Consider the following 24,237-nt stretch of genomic DNA (forward strand, 5'->3'; position numbering starts at 1 on the left):
CCCTTACACCTCAGGCCCATATCTTTTGGCCCCGTGCCTCTTAGCCTACACCTTCCCATTCCCACAACTCACTCCTTAACAAACCCCCTTTCCTATCACACGCACCAATGACCCTTGGCCAATTTCCTTCTATTCATATGTTAAGTGTAGACTGCAGTCCTGATTCCAGCTGTACTTTCCCCTTATGAGCAGAACAGTGAGGAAATTGGCTGAAACAGAACAACAATCAGCCCCCCTCACTCGTGTGCCTACTTTGCATAGAGACACACCTCATTTAGACTCCCACAGCCTTCCTTGTTAATGTCTCCTTCCTCTCTCTGCTATCGATCTGGGGCTCTGGGACAGAGAATCTTCAATATCCCACCAGTGCCCACACTTATTACCACTACAGACACAGTTATTCTCATTCCCATACTCTCTCTCTCTCTCTCTCTCTCTCTCTCTCTCACACACACACACACACACACACACCCTCTCCTATGCTTCCCCACCCCAGCTGTCCCTGGGGAGCCTGGCTTGGATTTGTGCCCATGGTCTGCAGCTTCCCTCGGTCTGTCTGCTGGTCACCCTCTGAAGGAACGGGGCCCAGTTTTGTTCACCCTCTGGCTCAAGGACGAAGTATGCTTCTACTCACTCTCTACCTCCAAGCACCTACCTTACTCCGACTTAACTGCCTGACCCACAACTAAAAAGAACAGCTCTTTGATCTTCACAGGTGTGGTGAGGCCTGGTGAGAGGGCAGCCTTCTAGTTAGTGACCTACCACGTGTCAGGAACCATGTTAGTTTCCAGGATTCAGAGATGATTAAAACTAATCACGCGCCTTGAGAAACTCACAGTGGAAGGAAAATCAGTAAGCAGAAAAATGCTACATAACCAGGTAAATGCTGGGACAAATTTAGGAAGGAACGATGTGGATACACTGGAGCAGGCTCCAAAGCAGCATCACCTCGGAGGAGGATCTTGAAGACTCAAGAGTTAACTGGGTCAAGAAATATACACACAAACACTTCTGACAGGTCTGCAGAATACAGGGAGTCCATAAAAATAGCACTTGGGTAATGGAAGCAGGACACACCATTCCATGCCCACAGCATTACTTTCTGTGTGCAGTGCACTGTGTGATGATCTACAGAGATTAAATAAGCCGAGGTCTCTGCTTCCAGTCACTTGGGAGAGACGCACAAGGTAAATTACCCAAATAGAAGGCAAACTGCCCAGGGCTGTAATTAACATACAATATGCGCCGAGAGGGAAAGGTTAATGCTAACTCCGGTCCTAAGTACAAAGATCATTGGGAGTCAGGGGTGCACTCTCATTAGGGTACAGTATGGGTGGGTGGAGAGAGTAAAAACCAGAACAAATCAAGGTTCAGCAGTTGGAAGTCAGCCTTAGGGAGAAAAGGGGCGGAGACTGACTGGGCCAGAACAGAGGGATTGGGACAGAAACAGAGGGTGGGGCCAGTGGGCTCCACCTACCCGCTCCGGCCCTTCCCACCCCCCCCCCCCCACCCCATCTACTTTCTACAGTCTGTGGAGACAGGTGAGCGACGAACTTCTGAGACAGGTGCGGGTGCGAGGGTCGGGAGGGTCATGGGATTGGGACCGAGGTGTGAGGAGGGAATCTGCAATTCCTTGCTACACAGAGCGCTGGCAACTTCTGACAGGCTGTTTTTGGGGTATGGGCTGCCTCGGGTTGTTGCTGTTACAAGGAAAGAAAAGGGTTCCCCTGCCCACCGCCTCCCAGCCACTGGGCTACCTCCTGGCAGGAAATTTGCAAACTGAGATTAACAAGTTAGGATCAGCAGAGGGTAGAGGAGGGCCCTGGCAGATGTGGGGTCTAGAAGAGGACAGGAGTTATCAGGGCCTCCGGCCATTGTGCTGGGCCTTTGCCTGTACAATTGTTTCTCAAGCAGTTGTGTCCCTGTGGCTTTGGTGCGCCTGTGTGCACTTTCTCCCTCCACCTGGAGCATGGGCTGACACCGGAGGAAAGGAAAAGACAGAGTCAGACAGGGTAAGTGGGGCTCCCTCCCCTCTTCTCTCTAACGGGGCTGGATTGAGGGCCTCTGGCTGGGGAGGTGGGGGGTGGAGATCCAGTAGGAGCAATAACAGAGGAAGGGCAGGGCCTGCCCCATCACCTGAATTCCAGAGATGCCAGTGTGCACTGAAGCCCCAGGCAGGGCGTGCCCAGGACCGGATCCTGGATGGTGGTAAGGGACAAAGCTGGAAGGGAGACTACAGGGAAGGAGAAAGGAAAGAAGGCAGAGCCATGACACAGTCAACTTACAGAATGGCTGGGAGTCAAAGCTCCTGGGCTGGTTTCCTGGCTATTCCACACACTCCGAGACATAGAGAGAATTTCGGAACTGGAGGGGACTCTACAGATGATTTATTTGATTTGAGATTGAAGAACCTAGAAACCAAACAAAGAAATATCATATGGTTACTGTGGTATCTGACACAGCCATGACACCAATTGCTAGTGTAGACACAATAGCTGTGTGTCTTTTTGCAGGAGCCTGGGGAGGGGCCATGGTGCCAATGCACTTACTGGGGAGACTGGAGAAGCCGCTTCTCCTCCTGTGCTGCGCCTCCTTCCTACTGGGGCTGGCTTTGCTGGGCATAAAGACGGACATCACCCCCGTTGCTTATTTCTTTCTCACATTGGGTGGCTTCTTCTTGTTTGCCTATCTCCTGGTCCGGTTTCTGGAATGGGGGCTTCGGTCCCAGCTCCAATCAATGCAGACTGAGAGCCCAGGGCCCTCAGGCAATGCACGGTGAGTTAAGGGTGGGCATCATAAGAGGAATACACCTTGGGCCCATCCTCCCTCTCTCCCTGTAGTCTCTGAGGCATAGAGTCTCTGGTTTCCTGTCATTGGCATCAGCGGGAGGAGGGGTCAGAGGCCAACAGAGGATCTTTTGCCCATAGCAGACAAAAAAAAGGGAAAAAGGGCTTCTTTCACGGAAGCCACCAATGGCCTTATTTCTCTTCCCTCAGGGACAATGAAGCCTTTGAAGTGCCAGTCTATGAAGAGGCCGTGGTGGGACTAGAATCCCAGTGCCGCCCCCAAGAGTTGGACCAACCACCCCCCTACAGCACTGTTGTGATATCCCCAGCACCTGAGGACGAACAACCTAGCCATCCAGAGGGGTCCAGGAGAGCCAAACTGGAACAGAGGCGAATGGCCTCAGAGGGGTCCATGGCCCAGGAAGGAAGCCCTGGAAGAGCTCCAATCAACCTTCGGCTTCGGGGACCACGGGCTGTGTCCACTGCTCCTGATCTGCAGAGCTTGGCGGCAGTCCCCAGATTAGAGCCTCTGACTCCACCTCCTGCCTATGATGTCTGCTTTGGTCACCCTGATGATGATAGTGTTTTTTATGAGGACAACTGGGCACCCCCTTAAATGACTCTCCCAAGATTTCTCTTCTCTCCACACCAGACCTCGTTCATTTGACTAACATTTTCCAGCGCCTACTATGTGTCAGAAACAAGTGTTTCTACCTGGACATCATAAATGGGGACTTGGACCCTGAGGAGAGTCAGGCCACGGTAAGCCCTTCCCAGCTGAGATATGGGTGGCATAATTTGAGTCTTCTGGCAACATTTGGTGACCTACCCCATATCCAATATTTCCAGCGTTAGATTGAGGATGAGGTAGGGAGGTGATCCAGAGAAGGTGGAGAAGGAAGAAGTAACCTCTGAGTGGCGGCTATTGCTTCTGTTCCAGGTGCTGTTCGAGCTGTTAGATCCCTTAGGCTTGACAGCTTTGTGAGTTATTATTGAAAAATGAGGATTCCAAGAGTCAGAGGAGTTTGATAATGTGCACGAGGGCACACTGCTAGTAAATAACATTAGAATAACTGGAATGAACTCCTGATCCCAAAGCCTATTGTGTTTTCAACACAAGGTAATAGGAAGCCAAGCAACTTGCATGTCTCCCAATCCCTGTCTAGGGACAGCTGCTGGTGCAGGATGGAAGACTTCCTATAAACAGAATGGGCGACCAATTGTGTCTACAGAAGGGGTGGGCTGAGCATGGGCACGCATGTCCCCAGCCTCCTGGACGAGCAAAGTCAGTCAAAGCGCTGGTGATCCCTGCTCCGCGTGCGTAGCAGTGTCTGTGCCTCTCCTGCCCAGGGGCTAGACAGCAGTCTCCAGTGCAGGGTCCCCATCCTATCTGAAAACAGTAGAGTCAGTGGCCCCAGGTGGAGGGACTTCCAGTTTTAACAATGGGTTGGTATGAAGGCCAGAAAGAGTGAAACATGTGAGCTTTCTGGCGAGGAGACTCCCTCTTGAATCATCCATATGTAGCCCCGGGGTCACTTGCGAGGAGTCTCTAACAGCTTCTGCCTCACTCCTAAGCTCTGACCGCTAGGCTTTCACCCCAGCCGCCGGTCCTGATTCCTGAGATCTCAATATTGAGCACCAGGTTTCCTGGAATTGTGTGCTGCGGCTGTGATGTAGGTTTCGGTCGCTGGAAGCTGCTAAACCATAGCTGACGCCCCCTCCTAAGCCAGCCTTCCTTCCCCGCGCGGGCATCTGTCCAGGGCCTTGTTGCGCTCTCAGTCTCCTTCGCAGCCTGGCCCCAACTGTTCAACTTCAATAAAGCAAAACTCCAGCCACGCCCGTCTCCGTGAAGTCATCGCCATAGGCCGGCCAGGGGGCGCGAGAGGCACCGGGGTGATTTCCGCGGGAATCGATAACCAATCGGATTCCCAGGCCGAACGGAGCACACCCGCCCGCCCTCGCTCTTTCCCCGCCCTTTGCCCCGCCCCGCTCCTTCCCCTCCTTTTGTCTGTCCGCCGAGCACCCCACTTCACCCCATTGGACCGCGCGGCCACCGCTAGAGCTCTGCGCCTGCGCACGCACCGGGCCGGGGACTGGGTGGCCTGGTGTGTGGGCGCGGCAGGGCGCAGGCGCAGGCGCAGTGTGCGTCCGCGTCTGAGGGGAAGGATGTGGGGGAAGCGACGGCCCCCGGTTTGTTTGGGCTGTGGGCGGTGCGGAGCGCAGAGCCCGGGAAAAGCGGGAAATGGCGGCGCCGAGCGCGGGGTCTTGGTCCACCTTCCAGCACAAGGAGCTGATGGCCGCTGACAGGGGACGCAGGTAAGTAGGGAATGGTCTTAGGGCTCCCTAGGGGAGCCCAGGGAAGGGGAGCGTGGCCCCCAGGCGTGCGGCCCTGCAGCCCCCTCCCCTTGGAGCCCCGGAAAGCAGCCGTGTCCGCGCTTCCTGCCAAGGGTGGGAGGCCCGCCCGAGCCGCTCCGAGCCTGACTCCGCGCAAGGGCCCGCGGGCGGACCTCTTGGCCTTGTCTCTCGTGGGAAAAGACTGCCCCAGTCTCCCTTTGTTCAACCCACGAGGGTTCTAAAGGGGAGGTCTTTGCAGTCCTGCCCGCTCTTGGCTTCTCTTGAAGATTCTTCATCCTTTCCTCTGGCTCCCTTATGAGGGAAACTGTAAAAAGACCATACTCTGTCTCCTTAAAAATCGACGAGACCTTCTGCAGACCTCGGTGCTCTGCCTGATGTGCATTTGATTTGTATCGATTGTATCATGATCTGCATGGCTTTGCATAGAATGACCAGATTTTCAAAGAAGTCAATACAGGGTTTGGAAATTGAGTACTTTTGGCAGAACAAGGGGGTTCCTGTGACTCCAAGTGTCCATGCCTCTGCCCCGGTCATTCCATTTCATGGCAGTCATCACCCAGGAGAACATTGTAATGCGTCCTGCTCGAGACTGAAGATTAAGGTCTTCGCAAAGGGAACCTGCAGAGGGACACAGAATTAAGACGTAGGAACTCCGTGGTGCCCTTCGCCCCTCCTCCCCTTCCAGTTGTGTCCTGAAATTCTAAATGATTGGAAACTTTTATAATGTTCACGTTTAAGACTCATATTACAGAGTAGAGGAAGGAGCGGGTGTGCAGAGGGGGGGTGATGCTTCAGATTAAAACTAAACAGTTGATTGAAAATTCAAGTCTGGAACTCGAGAGAGTTAAGAACTATAAGTCAGTAAGTTGCAAGTATGGGTGAGATTGTCTAGGGAAAGGCTCTTTGAAGGGGCGTCCCTAATGGAATATCAATATTAAGGGCAGGCCAAAGGCCCTCTAAAGAAAACAGGAACTGGGTAGGCAGAGAGAAGACTCCCAAAGAATGCTGTCATGGAAACCAGAGTAAGAGAACGATTTAAGGAGCGAATACTACTGGTAAACTAATGGAAGAAATCTGCTGCACCACTGGTTAGTATCCCAGCTGCAGTGTTATATGTGATCGTTATTACTGCTTTGACGTATTCGAAAGTGATTCATTCTTAAATAGGTTTTTTTATCTGTATAGCTCTTTTTCTTGTAGCCGGTTTTTCCTGAAAGCCTTGGGTAACGGAAATATTACAATAAAAAGAAGGAAAAATGAAACCTCAGATTCATTGGCTGCTTCCAACCCACTTCATCTGTTTTAGGATCCCACCTGCTATCTTAGTTCTCCCAGTTCTTCCAGGACCCAGCTCTTCCCTCTTCTAACTATAAATCTCTCACCCAATAACATCTGCAAGCCAAGTGCATCCATTCCATAGATGTGTGGTATTTCACTGACTCTAAGATACACATTTTTTCCCTCCCCCTTTTTTTTAGACGGAGTCTTTGCTCTGTCACCCAGGCTGGAGTGCAGTGGAATGATCTCAGCTCACTGCAACCTCCATCTCCAAGGTTCAAGCAATTCTCCTGCCTCAGCCTCCCAAGTAGCTAGGACTACAGGCATGCAGCACCACACTCGGCTAATTTTTTGTATTTTTAGTAGAGACAGGGTTTCACCATGTTGGCCAGGCTGGTCTTGAACTCCTGACCTCAGGTGATCTGCCCACCTTAGCCTCCCAAAGTGCAGGGATTACAGGCATGAGCCACCGTGCTCGGCCTCCCCTCATGTTTTAACACCTTAGAAATCAGAATGCATTTTAGAGTAGGTTTTTAAGTTATAAATGGAAGTTATTATATCTTCACTGCTATCAGGTGCCACCCTTCCTGTTGTTACATATGTGGAAAATGTGACAGGGCAGGCTAGAGAACTCTGGATTTATGTAAACTGGGCATGTAGATGACATATATTGGCAATAGGATTATTTTAGTTTATAAGCAGAAGCTGATCTCTTTGCAAGCCTGTAGCAAAATTAGCTGGAGGTGACAGCACATGCCTGTAGTCCCAACTACTTGGGAGGCTGAGGCAGGTGGATCGCTTGAGTCCAGGAGTTCTGGGCTATAGTGTGCTATGCCAGTCACGTGTCCACATTAAGTTCAGCATCAGTGTGGTGATGTCCTGGGAGTCAGGGTCCACCAGGTTGCCTAAGGAAGGGTGAACCAGCCCAGGTCAAAAACGGAGCAAGTCAAAACTCCTGTGCTGCTCTGTAATGGGATCATACCTGTGAATAGCCACTGCACTCCAGCCTGGGTGGCACAGTGAGACTCTTTTAAAGTAAATAGATAAATACCTATCCACTGTGACTTTCTGTCATACTTTCTGCTTATCCACATCCTAACAGGATTCTGATAATTTCTAGAGCCATTTTGTCACTGGAACTTAAAAGTTTTAAAAAACATGTAATTATATGTTTATATCACTAGTGAAAGAGAGTTAGTGTCTGCCTCATTTATTTTCTGTTAAAGCCATTGGCTTGAGTTTTTGCCATAGTGTTTTAACCCTCATCCAAGATCATTATAAACCTACATCACTTTCACCAGCTTAGATAATGTGAGATGTTTTCTGAAATAATTCTCTTTATTAAAATTGGTCTATCAGAGAAGTATTCCTTCCATAAATATGTGTACTTGGGGGTATTATTTTGCTTAAGACAGATATTTCCCTCTTCTAGTCAGACCATTCATCTCAGATGATCTCAGCTGAACATAAACCATAAGGAATTAGACATTATTTTCTTATGATCAATGTGTTCCTGCTTAGTACATCTTTGATTTAACCAGATTCAAGAAATATGCATAATCTTGGTTATTATAAGTCTTATTCTTTTTGTTCTTCCTATTCATGCCTCTTCCACTCCACTCTTCTGTGTCAAATTGTGACTTGACAGCCTTTCCTTCTACCGTTTATCTGTAGGATATTGGGAGTGTGTGGCATGCATCCTCATCATCAGGAAACTCTAAAAAAGAACCGAGTGGTGCTAGCCAAACAGCTGTTGTTGAGTGAATTGTTAGAACATCTTCTGGAGAAGGACATCATCACCTTGGAAATGAGGGAGCTCATCCAGGTATCTGGAGGCAAAAGAGAGAAGATAAATTGATCATGGGGTGGGAATAGAGCATGACAAAATATGGAAAGGATGTCGTATCTTTCTTCCTTTTTTTTTTTTTTTTTTTTTTTGAGACAGAGTCTCTGTCTCCCAGGCTGGAGTGCAATGGCGCGATCTTGGCTCACTGCAGCCTCTGCCTCCCAGGTTCAAGTGATTCTTCTGCCTCAGCCTCCCAAGTAGCTGGGACTACAGGCAGGTGCCACCATGCCTGGCTAATTTTTTGTATTTTTAGTAGAGACGGGGTTTCACTGTGTTAGCCAGGAGGGTGTCGATCTCCTGACCTCATGATCCACCTGCCTCGGCCTCCCAAAGTGCTGGGATTACAGGTGTGAGCCACCACACCCAGCTGGATGTTGTACCTTTCTAAAGAAATGGAAATGCCCTTCTACCATAGAGCATTTGAGAGAAATGATATATAACTCAAGAATAACAGGAAGGACTTCACCCAAACATACTTTTCCTGTAAAAAGAATTCTTGAGATGGATGAGGACACTACTAGGAAGCTCATGTGGAGAAATAGAATTATAGCTAGAGAAGTAAATATGATTTCATGTTTTATTCTTGTGTCTTAGGCCAAAGTGGGCAGTTTCAGCCAGAATGTGGAACTCCTCAACTTGCTGCCTAAGAGGGGTCCCCAAGCTTTTGATGCCTTCTGTGAAGCACTGAGGGAGACCAAGCAAGGCCACCTGGAGGATATGTTGCTCACCACCCTTTCTGGGCTTCAGCATGTACTCCCACCGGTATGAAGCTTTAGTAATATGGGGTGTTGGGAAGGGTTAGTTTGACTGGAAAGGAATTTGTAAGTCAGAGTGAGGGAGACTAGATTTTGTTGTATTTGGACCGGACCACTTCCCTAAGGTCTGTCATCATGAGTTTTGATTTCTTACAGTTGAGCTGTGACTACGACTTGAGTCTCCCTTTTCCGGTGTGTGAGTCCTGTCCCCTTTACAAGAAGCTCCGCCTGTCGACAGGTGAGAATTGATGGACTAAAAGGGGTCCCAGGCCGGGTGCCGCGGCTTACGCCTATAATCCCAGCACTTAGGGGGGCCAAGGCGGGTGGATCACCTGAGGTCAGGAGTTCGAGACCCGCCTGGCCAACATGGTGAAACCCCGTCTCTACTAAAAATATAAAAACTAGCTGGGCGTGGTGGTGGGTGCCTGTAATCCCAGCTACTCGGGAAGCTGGGGCAGGAGAATTGCTAGAACCCAGGAGACGGAGGTTGCAGTGAGCCAACACGGTGCCACCGCACTCCAGCCTTGCCAACAGAGTGAGACTCAGTCTCAAAAAATAAAATAAAATAAAATAAAAAGGAGGGGGGTGTCCCAGATTGACTTCCCCTTTCTCGTCTGGTATCTGGCTTTGTCCTAACATGAGCCTTTTTTTTTGTTTTTTGTTTTTTGTTTTTCAGAAATAGGGTCTTGTTCTGTCACCCAGGCTGGAATGCAGTGACACCATCATAGCTCACTGCAGCCTTGAACTCCTGGGTTGAAGGGCTCCTCCTGCCTCAGCCTCCCAAGTACCTGGGATTACAGGTGCATGCCACCATACCTAGCTCATTTTTAAATTTTTTGTAGAGAAGGAGTCTCACTTTGTTACCCAGGCTGGTGTCAAACTTCTGGCCTCAAGTGATCCTTCCGCCTTGGCCTCCCAAAGTGCTGGGATTATAGGCGTAAGCCACCATGCCCAGCTGAGACATAGTTTATATTGGGAACAGTTGTCAGTGAATTTGTTAAGGGCTAGTAGGACAGTTTATGCAGGAGTTTGTGTTGTTTTTTTTTTTTTTCTTCTTCTTGTGACGGAGTCTTGCTCTGTCGCCCAGGCTGTAGTGCAATGGCGCAATCTCGGATCACTGCAAACTCTGCCTCCTGGGTTCAAGTGATTCTCCTGCCTCAGCCTCCTGAGTAGCTGGGATTACAGGTGCGTGCCACCATGCCCAGCTAATTTTTTGTGTTTTTAGTAAGAGATGGGGTTTCACCATCTCCTGACCTCGTGATCTGCCTGCCTCGGCCTCCCAAAGTGTCGGGATTACAGGCATGAGTCACCGCGCCCGGCCCAGGCAGGGTGTTATTAATAGTTGGTCCATTTCCCTTCCACCCCAGATAACAGTTTTTATGATAATTGGCCCTTTGAGTAGCATGTATGGGCAGAAAGTTCATGCTCAATTGGCCTCTAAAAAGCTGAATGAGAAAAGACTACATTTGGGGCCACCAGCCTGCTGATGGAGCATCCTAGTGATTGGAACGAGGCTTTTATCAGCTAGCCCATTCGGTCATTCAGCCAGTTGAGCATCTGCTACATGCAGGCTATGTGCAGAGAATCCTTTAGTGAGCTAAATCTAAGAGTCTCTGCCCTCATGAAGCTTACAGGTTTGGGTAGTGAGTGAGACCAATATTTATCACAACCCAGTTGCAAGAGATATCTGAAGTTACAATGACATATTAAGATTGATGGTTAAGTGATATACTAGTTTTTTGGTTTTCTGTCTATACCACAGATACTGTGGAACACTCCCTAGACAATAAAGATGGTCCTGTCTGCCTTCAGGTGAAGCCTTGCACTCCTGAATTTTATCAAACACACTTCCAGCTGGTGAGTTTTTGCATAATGACAAGAGGAAGGGAGTTGGGAAATTAGACACCCTTCCTGGGAACCTGAACTTAGTTTGCATGTACATTTCCTTTATGCCTTATTAGTCAGAAAGTTGTTACTGGTTAAATGCCTTCTGTGAGCATTTGTCTATTTTTACCTGCTGGGGGTTAAGAAGAAAAATACGATGTCTTTGTTTTCTTGAAATGTCTAATCTAGCCGAGGAATCATCTATTATCAAGACGCTCATGGTCTAACTGGCCTCTCCTCCACAGGCATATAGGTTGCAGTCTCGGCCTCGTGGCCTAGCACTGGTGTTGAGCAATGTGCACTTCACTGGAGAGAAAGAACTGGAATTTCGCTCTGGAGGGGATGTGGACCACAGTACTCTAGTCACCCTCTTCAAGCTTTTGGGCTATGACGTCCATGTTCTATGTGACCAGACTGCACAGGTACCTGAGGTGGGAAAAATTGACATGTAAATTAGAGGACTGAACAACACTTTGGGACCAGAGACATCTTTTGCTCCTGTGCCTGCTGGGATATGTCTTAAAAGTTGGTTTACTCTACTTACATTTTTACTCACTCTGTTCTGCCTCTCACCTTGCATTCTAGTAAGAAAGAATTAGGGCCAGCCAGCCATTTTAGTGTTGACATCTCAGGTTGTGGTTTCATAAAGTAATAATAGTCCGCAGTTGGGGTCTCACTTTTTTTTTTTTTTTAAAGACACAGTTTAGCTCTGTCACCCAGGCTGGAGTGCAATGGCACGATCTTGGCTCACTGCAACCTCTGCCTCCCAGGTTCAAGCGATTCTCCTGCCTCAGCTTCCTGAGTAGCTGGAACTGCAGGTGCATGCAACCATACCTGGCTAATTGTTGTATTTTTAGTAGAGACGGGGTTTTGCCATGTTGGCCAGGCTGGTTTCAAACTCCTGACCTCAGGTGATCCGTCCCCCTCGGCCTCCCAAAGTGCTGGGATTATAGGCATGAGCTACGGCACCTGGCTGGGAAAGTATTCTTAACATTTGTGTAATCACAAGTCATAGGGTAGATTGTTTGTGGACCAGATTTCTAGAAATTGTAAACATTTTCATTATGGGCTGTTCGTCATTAACCTCAGTTACTGTACTGCACAACTGACTTTGTGACCTTTAGGGTTTCTATTTTGCAATCAGTAATGGCCTATTTGTAGATTCATATTCACTCTTTATTTTGATTCCAGAATAGTAGAACTTTCTTAAACTTACTTTGAGGTTGTCAGTGGTGAAATTAAAATTTCTAGGAGATTCACTTTGGTCTGTTGGGATAGAGGATCTTTGTTTTCCATTCAGCATTGTCTGTAGTCTTCATTTCTCTTTCTTAGCTGCCCTCCTGTGAGAGTAATTATGTATTTACTATATTTTTGGCAAGGCCAGTTTCATCCACAGGTACCTGGGTGTTGTCCTTTACATGCTATTTTTGCCAGCTTCCCCATTGTAGCATATGCAATGTAGTTAAATCCACCCTTGCTTCAAAGCCAAGGCAGCAACAGCTGCTTCAGTCATCAAGTATTCAGGTAGTTTATACACTTTCCTGAGAAGTCTGCTGGGCATAAAGGGGCAAAGGGCAGGGTACCAGCCATAATTCCTACAGAAGGTCACTTAACAAAATGTGCACTGTGTGTGTTTTCTTAGAGGTTTTGGTCTAGCCATGTCTTTTACTAGAAATCTATTATGTCATGGTTTTTCAAGTTGTATGCAGCTGATAAAGGATCTTACATGTCTAATAGTTAAAGATAAAATACTGAGTCACTAAGTCAGCTATATACTGCTGTTTTCTCAGAGACTGTCAGATTTGGTGAGTTTATGAGCTCACTTCATAAATAGCATTTCCATTTATGGTAAGCCTGATGCATATTCAGTGACCTATTGGATTCTAATTCTTTGGTTGAATTGCTCTGTAACTGGAATTGCAGTAGAGTTGAACTTCAAGCACCTTATGATGGGGGACTATGTGAGCTGCCACAGATTTTAAAGATCAGATGAGGGAGTTTTGACATCAGCATAAAAGGAAGTGTGTCCTTTTATATTCCTAACAACCAAACAAGATTAGAGAAAAAATCTTCTGTCATAGCTAAGAAGAAGCAGCGCCTAGGTAGATATGATCAGAAGGATAAGTGGAGGAGGCAGAACTTAAGCTGGCCTTGAAGGATAGAAGTTACTGAAGCAATGAGGAGTGGTGAAGCTACCCTAGGCAAGGAGAACAGTATGTGGACAAGAAATGTGTGTGTTATAAACCAGGTAGTTGCAATGGGTGTCATCATTTGGTGCACTGGGCATTTGCACAGAATGCTCTCTTCCTGGTGGGATCTCCCTAGAGACTCAACTCGTTTATCGTATAGCTATTTGGCAAGCAAAGAAACAGAACCAAAAAAAAAAAAAAGATCCTCTTTTCTTTTCCTATCAAATCTTTCTTACTTAAGAGAGGAATTCCATTTAAAAACAGGAAATAGTATAATTAGTCTTGGAGACTCCTCTTCCCCTGATAGTGCTGCAGTGAACATGGGTATTCTCACTGCCCAGATGTTTTCACTTTTCTCTTTGTTAGTAAGTTTTCATTGCATCTACTTCATGAGGTTACTAGTTCTAGAATTATGATTTACCCTATGTTAGGAAACGTACTCTTCAAAGTGGAAATTTCCTTTTACCATGTGGTATTGTATTTTTAGCTTGCATTTGGGTCACAAACTGCTTTGAAAATGTAGGGACAAGCTATGGGTTATCCCTGGAAAATGCAGCTGCCCATATAATTTAGCATATAATTTCAGAGGGTTCACAAGTTACTCTCTTCACATGTCCCCCAACCCCTAGCCAAAAATACACTTAGGAGTTAAGAACCCTGCTATTTATAGAAGTACTGTAATTTTATCAAAAACAAATCTGCAGATCCTATTTTAAGCTATGCTACTTGTGGAAGAATTCCTCCAAATGTCTAATCCCCATTTATTGAATGGTTTAGTCTTAACTAAGTTTGGTTACAAAGTGCGTGTATTCTTTTTTTGGACATTGTTTTCTGTTTACTGACCTAATCTCACTAAATTCAAAATGCTCGTGATTCGGTGCCCGGTATATAATTTTTGTTTTCTTTTTTTTTATTTTGATATGGAGTTTCACTTTTGTTGCCCAGGCTAGAGTGCAATGGCGCGATCTGGGCTCATTGCAACCTCTGCCTCCCGGATTCAAGCAATTCTCCTGTCTCAGCCTCCTGAGTAGCTGGGATTACAGGCTCATGCCACCACGCCCGGCTAATTTTTGTATTTTTAGTAGAGACAGGGTTTCATCACATTGTTCAGGCTGGTCTCAAACTCCTGACCTCAGGTGATCCACCCGCCTCGGCCTCCCAAAGTGCTGTGATTACAGGCGTGAGCCACCACGCCTGGCCTTTGTTTTCTTCTTTGAGCAAAATTAACTTCTTTAACTATTAAATGTTAAATTCTATTAGCGTCAGCTCCAGAGGAACATTCACAGTTACGTATTCTCTTGAAATTACATATTCTTGAAAGAATTTTTTGATTATCCGTCATTACTTTAAGATTTCTATTATTATGTTGGCTTCTGCTTAGAAAATACAGATACTTTTCAACAACACCAGTCTCTTTATTTCTAGTTATATTGCAGACTTTCAGATATTTTATGTAATTGCATCTCAATTATCTACAAACAGAAGTATTCTGAACAGATAAATTAGTAGCTCTCAAACTTTAACATATCACAGTGTCCTGGAGGGCTTGTTAAAACACATTTTGCTGGAGCCCAAGATTTCATGTTTCTTCCAAGTTCCTGGGTGATGCTGCTGTTGCTGCTTTAGGGGCCACACTTTGAGAACTACTGCAATATGTTATAGAAGTGTGCTTTTTATTTTGGCAGTGTGTGTGATTAAATATATGTGTGTTTTAACTCTTCCACCCAGATAACTTACTTATTTTCATTACATTTTATTCAAGTTTATAATAAAATGAACTTGTTTTCTTTCTGCCCATCTCAGAAGACCCAGACATCGTGAATTATAGAGGGAGGCATAGGTTTAAACATGTGTGCCCAATTATTATGCTCTTTAGGTACACAGTATAACTTTCTGATGGATGGACCAAATGCTTAAGGTAGTGCTCTTCATGTATCGCAACTTAGTGCAAGATAAACAATATTCTCCAGGCATGGTGGCACATGCCTATGGTCCCAGCTACTCTAGAGGCTGAGGCAAGAAGATTCCTTGAGCCCAGGAGTTCTAGGCTGTAGTGTGCTATGCTGATCAGGTGTCCAAACTAAGTTCATCATCAATATGGTAACCTCCTGGGAGTGGCGGACCACCAGGTTGCCTAAGGAGGGGTGTACCAGCCCAGGTCAGAAATGGAGCAGGTGAAAACTCCTGTGCTGATCAGTAGTGATCTTACACCTGTAAATAGTCACTGCACTCAAGCCTGGGCAATATAGCAAGATCCTGTCTTTAAAAAAAAAAAAAGATAAACAGGAAAAGAGTTCTTAAGTTGGACTACAACATTGACCAGTAATAGATTTCTTTGAGAAAAATACTCCTTATTCGACATGCACATTGTAATGGCACATTTTTTGCAATGTGTCCCAGACACAGTGATCGGTTTTTGTTTTTTTTTGAGATAGGGTCTCTCTCTGTCACCCAGGCTACAGTGCAGTGGTGCAGTCACAGCTCACTGCAGCCTCAACTTCCTAGGCTCAAGTGATCCCTCCACCGTAGCCTTTAGAGTAGCTGGGACTATAAGCATGCACCACCATGCCTGGCTAATTTTTTTTTTTTAAAGATGGAGTCTTGCTAGGTTGCCCAGGCCAAGTCCTTTGTCATAATATCTCATTTTTATCTTCACAAACTTAGAGAAAATATCCTCATAATTTTTTTTTATAAAGTGAAAAGTGAGGTCTCAAGGGTCTGAGTAAGCTGTTCCAACTCATGAAGCCAAGGTTCAAACCTAGATTAATCTGAACCCAGGGCCTGTGTATGTAATTACTGCCCTGTACAGAATCCTCCTTCATAGCATGCTCTTTCTGAAACAAAGCATTTTATACAGTCATTGTCATTATCTCTTGGACACTTAGAATCTTAGAAGACAACATACAAGTATTGCTATTCTCTACTATCATGATGCTGTCACAGAGCAGTTTATTTTCGTGTAGCTGAATGTGCATGTTACTTATTCATAGCTACACTTTGAGTCACCCTTGTGCCATTTATATACAAGGGCAGTTGCTCTAATGAAGGATCTGGTTATGAACTCAGAATTAATCAGAGTTGACCAGCTCATGATTAGCTTCTTTAGTAACTTGCTTTAATCCAGGAGCTGTTTGCCTATCAGTGAGTCTGAATCTGTATTCAGAATATTGTGTCTGAACTCATATGCATTTTTCTGGTGAGTCCATAGCTTTCTTTAGTCTCTCAAAAGGTCTCTTCTTTTATCATTGACCACAGGAATATACAGAAAGCGTTTTATCTTCTAATAGCTTAGGGTTTCAAAAAGAAACCAAACTTTGATGCTTATGTTGGTGCTGACCTTAGTGCACAACACTAAACATTCCTTTCTTTTAGGAAATGCAAGAGAAACTGCAGAATTTTGCACAGTTACCTGCACACCGAGTCACGGACTCCTGCATCGTGGCACTCCTCTCGCATGGTGTGGAGGGCGCCATCTATGGTGTGGATGGGAAACTGCTCCAGGTGCGGATACCCTGGTGGAAGCCAACTGTTGAAACCAGGCTGCTTTACATCCTGCCTGCTGTCTGTCAAGTGATGGCTACTGTTGCATGTGTAGGACTTAGGAGGCCCCGCTGAATGCCTAACCTCCCTTCTTCCTTCTTTCTTTCTGGCAGCTACAAGAGGTTTTTCAGCTCTTTGACAACGCCAACTGCCCAAGCCTACAGAACAAACCAAAAATGTTCTTCATCCAGGCCTGCCGTGGAGGTGAGTGCCCTAGCAGACCAGCACCTGGGTGGTGGCTCCTGGGCGGCCTCCCACCAGCTCTCACTTTCCTGTTTGCTCCTCTCAGGTGCTATTGGATCCCTTGGGCACCTCCTTCTGTTCACTGCTGCCACCGCCTCTCTTGCTCTGTAAGTGTCTCCCAATGCATGGGGTGTGCTGGGACTTGGGCAGCCCATGGCTCTCAGGCTGGTCAGCTCTCCGTGCACCACCATATCCTGTTCTCAGGTCTCTTATCAGTGTCTTTGCCTTCCTTTCTGAGAACTCTTACTCTTTTCTGTGCTTCATTAACTCTGGTGCCCTTTTTTTGGTTACTCATTCCAGTTACGGATTTTTGATCTGTCTTTTTCCTGTCCTTCTTATTTTATCTCCTTTCTTTCACTCTTTGTCCTTTTCACTTGTACCATGTACTTCCCTGTTTACCTACACTTCCATGCTTGCCTCCTTTCTTCTTACCATTCGTGGGTCATGCAGGATAGCAGAACAGAATCCGTGTTGGCCTTTGACTCTTCCTTTTCTGTGAGCTGCTGCTGCCCCTCTTTCTCTCATGCAGTCTGTTTTACTCCTTTAAGAGCCAGGACTGCAGGACAAGGATTAAAAGACACATAGGCGTGCTTCTCATCCTGGAGGAAAATAATAGTAATTAAGAGCCCTAACTTTGGAGTCAAATTCTGACTTCACCATTTACTAGTAACGTGAAGTTAAAGAAGTTAAATGGCATCCCTCCATCTCAGTTTCCTCAATATAAAATGAAAATAGTCCTTGTACCTACTTCATAAGGTGCTTGTGATGGTTAAATGAGATTATGCATTTAAGGGCTTACATAGCTCAGTACCTGGCTCACAGCACATCCACAAAATATGCCAGCTGTAACTCTTAAAACACGATCAGTGCCATAAAGGCTTATAGTTTGCTTTAAAGGTCACTTTGTCCAAACATTCAAATAATTACTTTTTTAATCTCTCGTGTGGCCAAATGTAAATAGCTAATATTATTGTCATCCTGATCTAGTATTACCGCAGAATATAGTCTGCTAAGGCCCTGCAACATGACTCAGACTACGGCAGTTACTACCGCAAAAGCAGAAGGAAAGGTGGCCTCTCTAAGGAGCAGACCAGTTACTCAGGAAAATAAAGTAAATATATATGAAGTAGCTTAAGACTAGTTCACAGGCCTCATGTAAGCAAAGGTGAAATTAGCAAGGTACAAACTGTACTTAGGAAGGAGTATGCAGTAAGAGTAGATCATTTTAAGTGAGGGTAGTTTAAAGAGATTTTGTGGATAAGATAAGGCTTAATTTGTACCCGGAGTAATTTGATTTACATAGTTATAGAGTAGTATCTAGAGTCTGTCGTAGGAAAGAAACAATACAATATGATAAGCACACTGAGATTCAGAGGGCATGTTGTGTCTCCCCTCCTCCCAAACAAATGCTCGGATCTGATCTTAAAACAGCATCTGTGTGAGTATGTGAGATGTGGCTGGTCCCAGTGAAGTGGGTTCACCTCCTTACAAACCTTTAGTCATAACTGAGATTTTGGACATCAGCAGGTAAAAGTAAGGAACAGCTGGGAGCTTAAGTAAGAAATAATGTGATGAATTGTTTTTCCAGCAAGGTTGCCGTGGAGGGGGCTGCACTAACGAAAGAGGTTATGGGTCAGCAACTTTACTTTTCATTCCCTGCTCTATCCCCAGGCCCAGGGCACTGCCTGATGCATGGTAGCACTTATAAATGTTGAATGAATGGATGAAAATTAATCTGGCTGAAAAACTGTAGGTATTATGTAAAAAACAAATATGAGGATATTGTGACAAAAGAACCAGTGGCATTTATTGATTGATGGATCTGTGATGTAAAGGTGAGAGAGGAATTCTCCTTTCTCTTTAGCTTGGCCTGTTTCCTTTAGGCGTCTTTCTAACAAAACGACATTAAATTGTGATTTTCTCCTCCTATATCCAGGTATTTAATACACTGTTGGATCTGGATAAGGAGTAATTGCTCTTTTCTGGAGTAATCTGGATCTTTTGCTCTGTCTCTCTAACTTTTCTGAAATTAAATCCTTCAAGGAATGACCAGTAGCCAATTGTTCCATTGAAAATTTGAGTTCACCTGTCTTCCTGCTGTATTTGGTTAATATAATTAATGTCTAGAAAAAGCTCCACCCCCCTGCCCCAGTCAGCTTCTAAACTGGAGTGTAAGCTCCATGACGGCAGGAATTTTCTCTTCACTCTATCCCTAGGCCTTAAAGTAAGACAGTGCCCAACACATGGCAGTTGCTTGACACATTTTTATTAAATCTGTGCTTTGGTCCTTTTCCCCCCAATTCTTGAAGCTTCCCTTCTTTCCTAGGCTCCCTCGACATTGCATGGATCAGGAAGTACTGTAAAAGAGCATACTCTTACTTTTGATGTGTTGACCTGAGAGTCCTCCCCATCTGTCTTTCCTACTGACAGCACCCCTGCCCACACCCAAAATAAAACAACATCATCAAAAATAAGAGTCTGTCTTGGGATACATAAGGCTTGTATCAAGAGCAAGGATCTGCTCAGGGTATGTTGAGAAATTACTGCTAAAATTGAATAAGGATGATCTTTTTAAATTTTCTGGGAGAAAATAGTCAAATTCTCTTCATTTTAAGTTTTTCCTCTTAAAATTTTCATAAGGCCAGGTGCAGTGACTCATGCCTATAATCCCAACACTTTGGGAGGCCGAGGCAGAAGGATCACTTGAGGCCAGGAGTTCAAGACAAGCCTGGTCAACGTAGCAAGACCCCATCTCTATTAAAAAAAGAAAAAAAAAAGATTTAAAAAGTTATTTTAAAAAATAAATTAAAATTTTTTTTTCTTAAATCTTGGATGCTTGCTGTAATTTATCTTATGAAGTTAATAAACATAGTGCTTCGAAGATATCAAAACCACCTTGGAAACAACTGATCATACTTAGTTTTATTATTTTTTTGATACATAGTTCGAGGTTGTAATTTTTATATAGCATACATATGGTAACCGTATTTGTTAATTACCTTGTTTTTTCTTGTTTATGTAATTAAATATATCAATATTTTATTATGTATTGCAATAAAAAGCACTGTGACTCCCAGGCATATTGTTAATTGAACAAGTGAGTTGTGGACTTAGATGATTTTCAGTTCCATTTACAAGGAGTATTTGATTTGGCATTTTCCCTGTCTTATACAGAATGGGAACTGCTCCAGCCGCATAGATGTGCATGTGCTTGAGCGTGGTGCCCGGTGTGTATGAGGCATCCCCTGAGTAACAGATGCATGCTGAGAGAGTAATAATTTTTTTTTTTTTTTTTTTTTAGTTTATCAGCCATAGGTTGGAGGCAACAGCTGGAAATGGCTCTTCCCCTTCAAGGTTGTAGGGAACGTGGGCTTGCCTGTGACAGGCCCAAGAGAGATAGGAAGAAGTAACATCATTGTCCATTGTGTCTGCCTTTGTTACAGATGAGACTGATCGTGGGGTTGACCAACAAGATGGAAAGAACCACGCAGGATCCCCTGGGTGCGAGGAGAGTGATGCCGGTAAAGAAAAGTTGCCGAAGATGAGACTGCCCACGCGCTCAGACATGATATGCGGCTATGCCTGCCTCAAAGGTACTTTGAGTTCCAAAAGAGTTGAGTCATACCTCATTTTGTTGCACTTTGCTTTATTGTGCTTTGCAGGTACAGGTTGAGTATCCCTTATCTGAAGTGTTGGGACCAGAAGTGTTTCAGATTTTGGATTTTTTTGGATTTTGGAATATTTGCGTTATACTTACTAGTTGAGTGTCCCTATCCAAATATTCTAAATTTAAGACACTCCCGTGAGCACCTTCTTTGAGCATCATATTGGCACTTGGAAAGTTTCAGATTTTGAAGCATTTCAGATTTTTTGGATTTGGGATGCTCAGCTGCTTTTGACAAATTGAAGGTTTGTGGCAATCCTTTGAGCATCTGTCAGCATCATTTTTCTATTGGCATGCCTCTGTTAGCATTTTTCAGCAATAAAGTATGTTTTAATTCCAGCATATGCATGTTTTAGACATAATGTTGTTGCACACTTAATAGACTGTAGGATAGTAACCATAACTTCCGTATACACTGGGAGACCTGAAAATTTGTATGACTTGCTTTATTGCCATATTCACTTTCTTAAGCTGGTCTGGAAACAGACCTACGGTATCTCCAAAGTATGCCAATAATCCAAAAGAGTGTACCCTCCTAGACTTAGATTCTTCATGCTGGGTTCTCTGACTAGGGAGGGTGCAGGTGTCATGGCCGAGTCTAGTTTGGGAAGTGCAGTTGTGTGATGGCATTCACACTGTGATTAATGCCCTTTTGGTTGCAGGGACTGCCGCCATGCGGAACACCAAACGAGGTTCCTGGTACATCGAGGCTCTTGCTCAAGTGTTTTCTGAGCGGGCTTGTGATATGCACGTGGCCGACATGCTGGTTAAGGTGAGCCGGCGGGCTCCGTGAACCCTGTGTGTCTCCACAGTGCTCTACTTTCCTCCTCTCTTGAATGCTCTTTCATAGTCCCTCTCTCGTTCCCGTTGTGCTGCTCTCCTGAAGCCCGAGATTCTCAGACTTGGGCCTATTGGTTCTGCCCCTCCAGGTGAACGCACTTATCAAGGATCGGGAAGGTTATGCTCCTGGCACAGAGTTCCACCGGTGCAAGGAGATGTCTGAATACTGCAGCACTCTGTGCCGCCACCTCTACCTGTTCCCAGGACACCCTCCCACATGATGTCACCTCCCCATCATCCACGCCAAGTGGAAGCCACTGGACCACAGGAGGTGTGATAGAGCCTTTGATCTTCAGGATGCACGGTTTCTGTTCTGCCCCCTCAGGGATGTGGGAATCTCCCAGACTTGTTTCCTGTGCCCATGATCTCTGCCTTTGAGTGTGGGACTCCAGGCCAGCTCCTTTTCTGTGAAGCCCTTTGCCTGTAGAGCCAGCTTTGGTTGGACCTATTGCCAGGAATGTTTCAGCTACAGTTGAAGAGCCTCACAAGTGAAGTTGTAAACACAGTGTGGTTATGGGGAGAGGGCATATAAGTTCCCCATATTTGTGTTCAGTTCCAGCTTTTGTAGATGGCACTTTAGTGATTGCTTTTATTACATTAGTTAAGATGTCTGAGAGACCATCTCCTATCTTTTATTTCATTCATATCCTCCGCCCTTCTTGTCCTAGAGTGAGAGTTTGGAAGGTGTCCAAATTTAACGTAGACATTATCTTTTGGCTCTGAAGAGGCAAACATGACTAGAGACGCACCTTGCTGCAGTGTCCAGAAGCGGCCTGTGCGTTCCCTTCAGTACTGCAGGGCACCCAGTGGAAGGACACTCTTGGCTCGTTTGGGCTCAAGGCACCGCAGCCTGTCAGCCAACGTTGCCTTGCATTTGTACCTTATTGATCTTTGCCCATGGAAGTCTCAAAGATCTTTCATTGGTTGTTTCTCTGAGCTTTGTTACTGAAATGAGCCTCGTGGGGAGCATCAGAGAAGGCCAGGAAGAATGGTGTGTTTCCCTAGACTCTGTAACCACCTCTCTGTCTTTTTCCTTCCTGAGAAACGTCCATCTCTCTCCCTTACTATTCCCACTTTCATTCAATCAACCTGCACTTCATATCTAGATTTCTAGAAAAGCTTCCTAGCTTATCTCCCTGCTTCATATCTCTCTCCTCTTTACCTTCATTTCATCCTGTTGGCTGCTGCCACCAAATCTGTCTAGAATCCTGCTTTACTGGATCATGTAAATGCTCAAAGCTGTAATGTAGTTCTTTGTTCCTGCTTTCTCCTTCAGTATTAAACTCTCCTTTGATATTATGTGGCTTTTATTTCAGTGCCATACGTGTTATTTTTTTCAACCTAGAAACCTTTATCCCTGCTTATCTGAAACTTCCCAACTTCCCTGTTCTTTAAGACTTTTTTTTTTTTTTTTTTTTTTTGAGACGGAGTCTCGCCCTGTTGCCCAGGCTGGAGTGCAGTGGCGCTATCGCGGCTCACTGCAACCTCTGCCTCCCAGGTTCATGCCATTCTCCTGCCTCAGCCTTCCAAGTAGCTGGGACTACAGGCGCCCGCCACTGTGCCCAGCTAATTTTTTTGTATTTTTAGTAGAGACAGGGTTTCACCATGTTAGCCGGGATGGTCTTGATCTCCTGACCTCATGATCCACCCACCTCAGCCTCCCAAAGTGTTGGGATTACAGGCGTGAGCCACTGCGCCCGGGCAAGACCTTTTTTTTAAGAAAAAAAAAAAAAAACAAACTTCCATTCTTTCTTCCTCCAGTCTGTTCTCCACATAACAGAGTAGTTTTGGTTTTTAATTTTTTTTTTGGTTGTTAGGTGTTTTTTGTTTTTTAAGGTGAGTTCTCACTATGTTTCTCAGACTGGTCTCGAACTCCTGGCCTCAAGCCATCTTCCCGCCTCAGCCTCTCAAATAGCTGGGCCTACAGGCATGAGCCACCACACCTGGCCAGGTTTTGGTTGTTTAAATATAAATCTGATCACCCCCCTGCTTAGAACCCTTCTGCTTTCTATTACCCCTCATTTAAAATGTAAACTCTTCACCTTGGTTTATGAGAACTGGTTCTTGCTTTCCCCTTGAACCTCATTAAATGGTGATTTCTTGCTAAGCTCCAGCCCGAGTGGTCTCCTCTCAGCTTCTAATTTTGTGCTCTTTCCTGCCCTTTTCCTGGGCCTTCTCAGCTCTCCACCCCCACCACTCTTGACTCAGGTGGTGTCCTTATTCCTCAAGTCTTGACAATTCCCGGGCCCTTCAGTCCCTGAGCAGTCTACTTCTGTGTCTGTCACCACATCTTGTCTTTTCCCCTCATTGCATTTATTGCAGTTTATATGTATGCTACTTTTACTTGTTCATTTCTGTCTCCCCTACCAGGCTGTAAATGAGGGCAGAAACCTTGTTTGTTTTATTCACCATCATGTACCAAGTGCTTGGCACATAGTGGGCCTTCAGTAAATGTTTGTTGAATAAAAGAGGGAAGAAGGCAAGCCAACCTTAGCTACAATCCTACCTTTTGATAAAATGTTCCTTTTGACAATATACACGGATTATTATTTGTACTTTGTTTTTCCATGTGTTTTGCTTTTATCCACTGGCATTTTTAGCTCCTTGAAGACATATCATGTGTGAGATAACTTCCTTCACATCTCCCATGGTCCCTAGCAAAATGCTAGGCCTGTAGTAGTCAAGGTGCTCAATAAATATTTGTTCTATGAGCTGGGTGGTTTGAAGCCTTGCTGCCAAGTCCTGCCTTTGGGTCGACATAGTATGGAAGTATTTGAGAGAGAGAACCTTTCCACTCCCACTGCCAGGATTTTGTATTGCCATCGGGTGCCAAATAAATGCTCATATTTATTACTGA

General features: G+C 45.4%; 3 protein-coding genes across 9 annotated transcripts in view; 2 read left to right on the forward strand and 1 right to left on the reverse strand.

The window, feature by feature from the left end:
- The window catches only part of KEL (Kell metallo-endopeptidase), a 350,942-nt gene extending 346,088 nt beyond the window's left edge, over window positions 1-4,854 (reverse strand). The window contains exons 1-2 of the mRNA XM_063815702.1: window positions 2,550-4,854; window positions 2,286-2,411 (exon numbers count right to left, since the gene is read on the reverse strand). The gene's annotated coding sequence lies outside the window, so the exon portion shown is untranslated. The remainder of the gene's footprint in view (window positions 1-2,285; window positions 2,412-2,549) is intronic.
- Window positions 1,462-4,622, forward strand: TMEM139 (transmembrane protein 139). 2 transcript variants are annotated; one of them, XM_001163272.8, is made up of 4 exons: window positions 1,462-1,541; window positions 1,915-2,012; window positions 2,514-2,775; window positions 2,997-4,622. In XM_001163272.8, exons 3-4 carry the CDS (start codon window positions 2,531-2,533, stop codon window positions 3,400-3,402), a joined length of 651 nt encoding a protein of 216 aa, XP_001163272.1. In that variant the 5' UTR covers window positions 1,462-1,541; window positions 1,915-2,012; window positions 2,514-2,530; the 3' UTR covers window positions 3,403-4,622. The 2 variants fall into 2 exon arrangements, with proteins under 2 accessions (XP_001163272.1, XP_063671775.1); XM_063815705.1 differs by having other exon boundaries at window positions 1,525-1,565.
- On the forward strand, window positions 3,466-24,237 carry CASP2 (caspase 2). Of its 6 annotated transcripts, XR_010159033.1 has the most exons (12): window positions 4,970-5,102; window positions 8,094-8,244; window positions 8,860-9,027; window positions 9,177-9,258; window positions 10,783-10,877; window positions 11,150-11,326; window positions 16,466-16,594; window positions 16,747-16,837; window positions 16,923-16,983; window positions 20,320-20,469; window positions 21,203-21,312; window positions 21,470-24,237. XR_010159033.1 is itself a non-coding variant. In XM_054655248.2 (11 exons), exons 1-11 carry the CDS (start codon window positions 3,514-3,516, stop codon window positions 21,599-21,601), a joined length of 1,320 nt encoding a protein of 439 aa, XP_054511223.2. In that variant the 5' UTR covers window positions 3,466-3,513; the 3' UTR covers window positions 21,602-24,237. The 6 variants fall into 6 exon arrangements, 5 of the variants coding, with proteins under 5 accessions (XP_054511223.2, XP_016800926.3, XP_016800927.3 ...); XM_054655248.2 differs by lacking the exons at window positions 4,970-5,102; window positions 16,923-16,983 and adding an exon at window positions 3,466-3,548; XM_016945437.4 differs by lacking the exon at window positions 16,923-16,983 and having other exon boundaries at window positions 4,842-5,102.

This window comes from Pan troglodytes, chromosome 6 (genome assembly GCF_028858775.2).
Source record: "Pan troglodytes isolate AG18354 chromosome 6, NHGRI_mPanTro3-v2.0_pri, whole genome shotgun sequence".
NCBI classification, from domain to species: Eukaryota; Metazoa; Chordata; class Mammalia; order Primates; family Hominidae; genus Pan; species Pan troglodytes.